General features: G+C 40.3%; 1 protein-coding gene across 1 annotated transcript; it reads right to left on the minus strand.

The window, feature by feature from the left end:
* Positions 1–1,507: 1,507 nt before the first annotated feature.
* LOC111237839 (delta-type opioid receptor-like) lies at positions 1,508–5,520 on the minus strand. The gene is made up of 3 exons (XM_022767108.1): positions 5,276–5,520; positions 2,410–2,762; positions 1,508–2,037 (listed from the first exon to the last, which is right to left on the minus strand). Exons 1-3 carry the CDS (start codon positions 5,518–5,520, stop codon positions 1,508–1,510), a joined length of 1,128 nt encoding a protein of 375 aa, XP_022622829.1.
* Between the last annotated feature and the right edge of the window lie 3,973 nt (positions 5,521–9,493).

The raw sequence follows: 9,493 nt of genomic DNA on the forward strand, positions 1-9,493 counted from the left end.
ACAGCACATGTGATTGAATTATATACCATAAATTTAACAACTTATCGATCTGGACACAACTCCAGATTCAAAGCTGATAGAGAGCCCTCTGTCAAATTTTAAATGCACATTGCACATCCAGGATTTACCCTTTAACTTTCCTCATTGATAAACTTGCTTTGATGCAACTGAGCGTTGCTTTTTTCCTTTCAGTCATTTCAAAGTCAAACATGAGTCAGTCCATCAGCACAATCCAAACTCTTCACAGAGGTGAAAAGGTTTTTGGCACACATCTGCTGTCAGTGATTCGTACAACTACCACTGAGATGTATAAAAAACAAACAAAAAAAAACAAAAAAAAACATTTTATATATGAAGCGCTGTTTGACCCCTTTCAGTTAATCATTTTCTGCTGCTACAAACGTGTTATCCTGGACTGTTAAAGGCACATTTGGCAATAGATAAATTGTAGGAGGAAATGATGGGGAAAGGAGAAACTGCAGCTAAAAGGAAACACATCATAAACACACAGAAGCAAGAAGTTGCAAAACTTGACCCATCAATGTCACTATTTCCATTAACACCTTGCTAATTTTGCCATCAAATAATAAGCAATCCTCCTGAAAAATGGCCTCATTTTCTGATGATGTCTGATGCAATATGTTTGTGATGTTTTTTAGCGATATCTTTAATACCTAGGGCCGCAAGTAAAAGTTATTTTTGTTATCATCGATTAATCTGCTGATTATTTTCTTTGATTCATTGTTTTCTCATTTTACAATTTCCCACAGTCCACAATAACATCTTCAGATGTCCTTGTTTTTGTCTGAGCAACAGTCCAAGACCCAAAGATATTCAGTTTACGATCAGGTATGATTTAGAAAAGTATCAAATCCACACATTTGAGGAGTTGGAACCACGAAATGTTTGGCATTTCTGCTTAAAAAAATAGACCTAAATGATTTTTGATTATCAAAATAGTTTTATATTAATTTATTGTCCATTGACTGATCAATTAATCAACTTATCGATGCAGCGTTATACTTAATGAGCAGCATTAACCCTTTCTTATAGGATTAATGTGAAAATAGATAATGTTAAAGAAGAGTCTTAGTCACATTTGTTTTTTCTTTTCCTGCTTCCACAAAACGGTCACATCCACCTTCAAGTTGAAATAATAAATATACAATCTTTATCACAACTGCCATGAGGAAATTCATTGATCAAAGAGGCAAAAGTCAAAGCAGAGGGGAGGAGGAGGAAGTTGTTGTTATGCAGAGGAGATTGATGTTTTTGATTCTGTGTGGATTTATGGAAAAGATGGAATACAATTCATGATTTGACCTCTGAAGTGAAATCATATCTTCGTTGGCACTGCTTAAACATCAAGAGACAGGAAAATAAATCCTGTCAACCTTTGCCATAGAGTCAAGATTACAGTCTACATTGCTGTTGTGACGTGGGTTAAGCACAGGTCATGAGAGTCTTCTTTTCCAATGTGGGAAATTGAAGAGAGTTCCACTGCTAGTCATGTCGGTTTACTCGTCCCGTCTGGGTTCTCCAGGGGAACAGCCGCCTCTCGCACGTTGCTGGGGGTCTTTTTGCTCCCTGACACCTTCTCTCCTCTCAGTTTGGCCGAGAGGCAGAAATCCTTGAAGCACCTTTTGAAATTCTCATCCAGAAAGGCATAGAGCACAGGGTTGAGGCTGCTGTTGGTGTAGCCCAGAGCCACGCAGAAGAAATAGGCGGCCATGATGGCGGTGGTTTCCGGCACGCTCACGAGGGCCTTGACCAGGATGAAGATGTGAATGGGCGTCCAGCACACCACGAACACGGCCACCACAACCACCACGAGTCTGGTGATGCGGCGCAGGTTGCGATCCTTCTCCCGCGAGCCGGACAACATTCGGACGCTCTTCAGCCTCAGGACCATCAGGGAGTAGCACACGGTGATGATGAGCACAGGCACGACGAAGGCGAAGACAAACACGCATACTTTCATCAGTGTGTCCCAGTACACGTATGGCTCGGGGAACTGTAAGGCACACTCAGTTATGCCTGTACGAGGAGAAAGAGAGAGGGAGGGAGGATGAAAATGTAAACTAAGTGATGAAGTGCTTGTGCTTTATCATAAATAAAATTCCTCTCTGTTCCTTTCTGTTATCAATTTAGCAAGCTGTTACGGAGCAGCTAATCTGCACTCCGAAGGGAACATTTTGCTCTCAACTCTACTTTTTTCTTACATCATCTATATTCAGGAGGGGTTGATGCATGATGTGTGGCTAATGGAAAAACTGATGGATGGACTTGATAGAATACATTTCTGCTTTTAAAATACTATCAGTGCACGCTCGAAGTGGATCTCTGATGCCTAAAAAATTGACAGAAACCTTTAAAATTTATTGGGAGATGGTGAAAGCACTTCCTCACCGCTGTTTGTCTGGGTGCCACCCAGAATAAAAGCAGGTATCCCTGCAGCTGAGGACAAGATCCAGATGCACACATTGATCATCTTGGCTTTGATCGGAGTGCGGAAGTCCAGGGCTTTCACCGGGTGGCACACAGCCACGTAGCGATCCACACTCATCATGGTGAGAGTGAAGATACTGGTGAACATGTTGTAGTAGTCGATGGAGATGAAGACCTTGCAAACCACCTCACCAAAGGGCCAGGTATTCAGCAGGTAGTCGGTGCTCTGGAAGGGCATCGTGGTGGTGACGAGGGCGTCAGCGAGCGCTAGGTTGAAAATGTAAATGTTGGTGGCTGTCTTCATCTTTGTGTACCTGTTGAACATGAAGAATGGAAGAGAGAGAGCGATGACCCATCCATCCAGACCCGTCATGGCAGCCGAACATTTCTTGGCTGATTCTGTAGAAGGCCTTTCTACGTGGCTCATTGTTAATTAAACATTGTCCACTGCTTCCTTGAATGAGTAATGCAGTTTTTATGACTCACACTTCATTGTTATGTATAGAGTGCCTCTGATTGCAGGCCATGTGTAATCAACTTGTTTTCACGTCATTAAATTATGACCGCATTAAAGCTCTATGTGATTACATTTGCAAAAATTCAAGTTTTAATTTTACCAGAGGTGACGCCTACAGGATAATGAAACACTGAGATTCAAATAAGGTCCGTTCAAATATTATGATTTATAGCATTACACAAAATTGCCATGTCTCACAGGAAGTGAGGCCTTTGTTGTTAATAATAAACACTAATAAGAATAAATAAGAACAAAATTAAAAATAATAGACAAAGTTGTTAACATGTGTGCACATTTCTCGATCCACTGTAAGCACCAGACAACCTGTGCTTGTGTTATGTCTACTGTCGTCTCGAGTGCGACACAAAATAGATCACATGCAGCTTACTCAAACCTATTTTTTTCCTCTTGTTATGTATGACATAGTCGCATTACAGATTGGTGAGAAGTTAAAAGCCTTCAAATAACAGTTTGACATTTTGGAGAACACACTTATTCACGTTCTTGCAGAGAGTTAGAGGAGAAGATGAATACCACTGTCATGTTTGTCTGGTAAATATGACATTTCAGCTAATAGCATGCTAACTTAGGTTAGCATAAACACAAGGAGCCTAATGGTTGGAAAAAGCTAGCATTGCTCTGTCCAAGCTACCAGCACCTCTAAAGCTCTTTAACATGTTAAATCTTATTTGTTTAATCTGTGCAAAAACAGAAGTGTACAAAATGACAATGGTTTTAAGCTAACCACCTGCTAGCAGTAACTTTATATCTAATTAGCTGAAATGAGAGTGAAGCTTTTCATTTAACTCCCAGCAGATAAGTGAATAAGTGCAGTCCCCTGAAATATCTACATATTCCTTTGAACCTTTATTAATTGATTTTGACTTGGCCACTTGGGGTTAGCAGCAGGAAGCACAACACAGTGTATAGGTGGGGCATGTAAGTATTCATGCTTTGTTTTGGGCTCAGCATATCCTGGGGAAAGTACTTGGCTTTCTAGCTGCTAAATGCTGCAATACTTTCACCAGCTAGCCGCTGATTTCTCTGCTGTTCATTGCTGGGCAGGTAGCGTACAGTGAGTGTATCAGAGCTCTTTCAGCTGAAAACAGCTGCATGCGGTGAGAAGGAAACAACGCTGCTTAGCAACACTGAATCAAATCATAAAGTTTTGCATCATCAGACCAAAACAATCAGCTGAAAGATGGCAACAATGCTCAGTGGAGTTATTTATGTTTCAGTGTTTACTACGTGGCCTATGTTGACTTTGCAAGTTTTTGGATGATTAATTATAATTTCATATATTTGTTTACACTAAATCAACATGAACCCCTTCTTCTCTCAGTTGAATCGCCCTCCACAGAGCTACTAAATATTAAAACGTGCAGTCATTTCAGGCGACACAATCAATCTGATTTGAGGTAACTGTCGTCAATGGACCGAAGCTTTCTCGATGGCACTGCTGCATTTCACATTACATCAAAGGAGATTTGCTGCTCTCACACACCATAAATAACACCCAATGAGCTGCAAGCAGGCTATCAGCTTGATAAAGCACCACTGGTTTCAACTATAATTAATATCACGTCCACCAGACTATGTAGCTGATTTATAGTTTATTGTTATTATATTATATTGGAGGTCTTGAGGGTTATTGGATTCATAAAATGGGCAACGTTGAAGGTTTTGGCCACTTCTTAACCAGTGAAGGAGGCAGAAATCAATTCCATATGGCCATGCTTTACACATTTAATGCCGGATGAGAAATGACAGCATTAATCTTAACCCTTGCAACTCCACTATTGTCTCTTGTCACTTACTAGCTCAAAGATTTATCTACTTTAGACATTACATACGGATACTTACTGCATAAGTGGATATCAGAGCAACATCTCTTGTCTCTGAAGTACCTGTCTGTAGTGTGCATCCAAGAACAGAAGGCAGGCACAATAAGGCGTACTCCGATATAGACCAGATGGCCTAGAGGTCATTGTAAAAGTCCAAGGGTTGGTGCCAGCGCCTCCTCCACAAGCATTAATATTTACAAAGGGTGTGTAGGAACGCCTGGAACTCTATTTATGTTTTTTATCACCAACAAAAATATTGCATGATTAGACTTTTCTGCATATGCCAAAAGAGATTTCCCCATAAATAAATCTCATTTTCCAAAACATCTCCCCATCAACAAAGTTCAAGCAGCCACTTCATTTGCTACTTTAAATCACTGTAAGTAATATCTATGAGTATTTCTCAGTAGCCTATATCATAAAGAATATGTAAGGAAAGATTTTCTCATATTTAATTACAACTTACCTAACGATGACATACATGACGAGGCAGTTGCCCAACAAGCCGACCACAAACACCACGGAGTAGACTGCAGTGATGATGGGGATGATGGGAGACATGCTCTCCTGCTCCCAGCTCTCATTGTGGGTCACGTTGCGGCTCTCTGAGTATCCGGACACCCAGGCTGAGGAATTGACTGGACAGTCCTCCGGAAGCGTAGAGAGGCACTTATTGTCTTCTTTGAAAATTTCAACCGGAGTGCTTTCCATTTTTATACCTGTGTGTTCAGCTGGGGGAAAAAAGTGGATAACTGGAAAAAAAAATGCATTCAGAGATTGAAAAACGCGTGTAAAGCAACATTTCATTCCCAATGAAAATGAAAACGTAGGACATGCACAAACTTCACTTTGGTTCAGGAGCCAGTTGATCATGCAAAACAGTCGGAAATAAACACAGAGCGTCAGCCGTTCAGGAAAAATGCGCACTGTGAACATCAGCTGGCAGGTTACTCACCTTTTATCAACCCGAATTAGCGGGCGCTCCCTTTAAGATACCCTGTGTTTATATGTTTTAAAAGCGTGTCCTCCCAGTTATCACTCAGCCCGGCTTGTTTTTGTTGCCTTGGTGAAGCTTACAGCTCGTCAAAGTTTGTGGATGATACTGCGCGCCTGGAGAGGAGCAGCCAGCGGCTTTGCGGACGCTCGTGCACACGCACCGATGGAGAGGCGGCGCGCAATGCAATCAAGCTAGACCCCAGCGCGCGCACACGCACATGCACGCACACACACACACACACACACACACACACACACACACATACACACACGAGCTTCACCCAAAATAAGAGATGACAGAGCGATGACAATAACCCGCAGGCAGACACACGGCTTCCCACAGTCTTATGTCACAGGAGTAAAAGCTGGAGAACATTATTAACAACGAGGTCCCTGATAATTCTGTGTTGGAGATGTTTAAAGAGGAAACGCAATGATTAAAATTACATTTCAAAGAAACTGTCCTCTGAGGATGTACAGTCCTCACAAATCTAAACACATCGTCTCGTCCATGTCTCAGCAGCTCTAATGTTATAAAAACACATTTTCTTTAAAGGAAATTTGGCTCAATTTTTGTATTTTCTCTTTCTATTAAAACCTGAGAGTGAGACAGAGGTGAGGAAAGGCATGGGAGATGATATTCAGCCGCAGGGTCGTAACTGGACACAGCACTGCACATTTTCACAGGGCATTTCTGCTTTAGTGGAAAGAGTACAATAACAGGGGCAGGAAGAGGGACATGATATATGAGCAAGGTCCAACAGAGGCAGAATTCAAACCAGCCAAACCAGCCAAACCAGCAAGCAGGATGACCCTTCATTTCACCTTTTAAGTCAGTCTTAAAAGTAAATGCTAGCACCTCAGCCTTGGATCTCAGGATTTTGCTGTTTTATTAACATAAATTAAATTCTCTTGATTTTTTTTTTAAGAGCAAACTGTTGAATGTTTTATCTCTGGCTTTTTAAAAACATGCAGATTTTTGTTTAAATACATACAGAGTAGTGGTGTTCTTAACTCTGCACCTCCAGCCTCATGTATCAAGCTTTGTTCTCTGTTTTAAAGGAACTCCTGCAGTGTGGTGCCAAGAAGCAGGCTCTCCTTTATCCTGCAAGACTATAGCACCACAGGCTGTTAGTGAACTAATGATGGCTGGTGAAGTATGTTAGCTGGCACAAATTGCACAAATGTGTGAGGAGCATCTGACGGAACAAATATAAACAGTAAAACAACTGGAGACTAATGCACACAAGAGATAGAAATGATAAAAAATGAAATGATGATGTCAATAAACAGTAAATGGATAAGCGACAATAACAAATTAAAGGAAATGCAACATTTTGAAACATGAATTATCTAAAAATAAATCACATTTAAACAATGGACCTCTCTGCAGTCTAACTGGCCCAAGACACAAGTATAGAGTATAAAATTAAATAAATGTTTCATAAAAAGCAAAATTATTTTTATTTGGTGTAACAGAAGCTTAATGGTCATTTCTGTATTTTGTCACTTTTCATCAAATGTGCAAGCTCAGTTTGTGTCTAAAGAAAGGTTTGTTTTACTATATTTGTACAAAATTGGTTTTAATGAAGTCATAAAGAAAGAAAAAAAATATCTAAAGGATTAAAATTGATTGATTTTGCAGTTAACAAATACAGCACAGGGTCTGTGGTGTCCTGAGGGAGTAAAGCCTTTAACATACATCATCACCTGGACACATCATCAGTGATGTTTCATGGGGTCGTCGGGTGGTTCAGGTCTTTTAACATCGGACACCCTCTCCGTGGTGAGGTGATCAAACCCCGGCTTGTACAGTCCCCAGTTTTCCTCTCCTGAGCCACAGCCGCCCGCCTTGAAGCAACTGTTAAGTTGCTTAAGCTGCTAAGTTGTTTATTGTTGTCTTATCTTTTTATGTGATAATGATTATAATGTGTGTGTGTGTTGTTTTTTTCTTTTGACAGCCTCACTTATTTTTGTTCATTTCATCTCCTCCTTTAGAAGCCTATATGTTGCACAGCATTACATTATATCATATTCTGCAGTTCTATCGAAGACAGCAAACCTTAAGGCCGCACTGACTCATGCATTACATCAGACTAAACACAAGAAAACTTACAGATGTTTACATTAGATGCTTTAGGGCGCCGCTTTGTGTGAATACTATATTGGATCATGATGCGAGTCATCAGTCGGCGAAGTGGCCAGTCGACTACAGCTGATGTCTGGGGACATAAAAAGGTCTCATTTGTTGAGTCCTCAAGGCTCCCAGAGGCCATGGCTCTGTGAGCTTTTGCCAGTAATTATGGTGAACATAAGACAAAAAAAACCCCAATGAAAAGTCAAAAGTCATTATTGCAGAAAAAGAATAATTTAAACAGTTTGGTACTGACTCAAACTAAGTAATGAATGAGCTCATTTCTGCTCTGGGTGTCTGCTTCCATTACATTTCTTTATAGTCAGGAAAATCTCTGGGTGGCAATCGGGTCAATGACTTGGAGCTCAACTTATTCAAGTTCAGGAAATAGGAAAGTGTTCAGATATATTTTATTATTCACCCACAGTATAATAATGAATTATGGATTTATTTTGAAATATAAAACTCACATGAAATTACAACTTTAAACACAAAACTGTTATGCTCATGAATGTTTGCGTGCACTCTTTGTGAATGTTGACTTTTAAATGTGTGGAAGGAAAAGTAAGTGTAGTCAGTGTAAACAGAAGCTGGAGAAATTTGCCTGTCTGAAGTTTTCATTGTGCTGAATGATAATTACCGTCACGCTCAGGTTTTGGAGAATCAATAGCACGACTCAGAGACGCTGGTAAAAGTTTGAAACAGTTCACCTTTATTGAGGCGACAAAAATTGCACAATTCAAATTTTGTAGTGACAGCTCCACAAGTCAATACTTCATTCGTCTTCCATAGAGTCGCTGATTTTATATCAAATACGCCAACTTTCTCCTTGATTTCTAGCTTCAGGTAACACTGCTACAGACTGACTGAGCTGCCTTGAGGCTCAGAAACAACGGGTCAGTTATTCAAAGAGGGTAAAAAAAAGATTTGGTTTTATCTTTAGTTGGGATATTTTTTGTCAGATGGCCAAAATTAACAATTGTATACATGTACTTGCCCCCTCTTTTTTCACATTCATATGCACACACATGCACACGTATACACATATGAAGACCCTGACTCTGCAAAACATTAACTTTATTATGTATTAGCTGATATAACTTGCATGAAGCCGGATTTGTATTATCTATTTTCTGATTTGAAATATAGTCTTTTCTTCTACTGAAGTTAGCATGCTAACCAGCTAGCCCTGAACCGTCTCGTCACTTTCCGATAGGGACTCACTGTAGCCTCCAGTCTGCCTTGAAGACATAGTGCTGCTCAGAGGGCGTATTATAACCTCATCTTGTAAATGCAATGATGGCTGAAGCTCTTGTCAAGCCACGATCACCACCACCAGCATCCAGCATGAAACCACGTTTGGCTGCAGGGAAAACTTGCAAATGGCCCCTTTCTCAAACAAATCAGATGGAAAAGATGTGTCTAATTTAGCTTACAAATGATGTTCATGGCTTAATGACACATATGCAATAATATATCTGCTCTAAATTCATTCTCAAAGAAGATAAATGTTTGGATTGATAACCTAATACAATCAGAAGCTGAGGGTTGCCA

This window comes from Seriola dumerili, unplaced genomic scaffold, assembly GCF_002260705.1.
Source record: "Seriola dumerili isolate Sdu_G_001 unplaced genomic scaffold, Sdu_1.0 BDQW01001124.1, whole genome shotgun sequence".
Lineage (NCBI taxonomy): Eukaryota > Metazoa > Chordata > Actinopteri > Carangiformes > Carangidae > Seriola > Seriola dumerili.

Excerpts from the sequence above, each read along its gene's own strand:
- LOC111237839 (XM_022767108.1), bottom strand. The coding sequence starts at position 5,520 with ATGGAAAGCACTCCGGTTGAAATTTTCAAAGAAGACAATAAGTGCCTC. Across the intron at positions 2,763-5,275 it reads GTCATGTATGTCATCGTTAG|GTACACAAAGATGAAGACAG; the intron begins GTAAGTTGTAAT and ends CATGTTCAACAG. Across the intron at positions 2,038-2,409 it reads TGGCACCCAGACAAACAGCG|GCATAACTGAGTGTGCCTTA; the intron begins GTGAGGAAGTGC and ends CTCCTCGTACAG.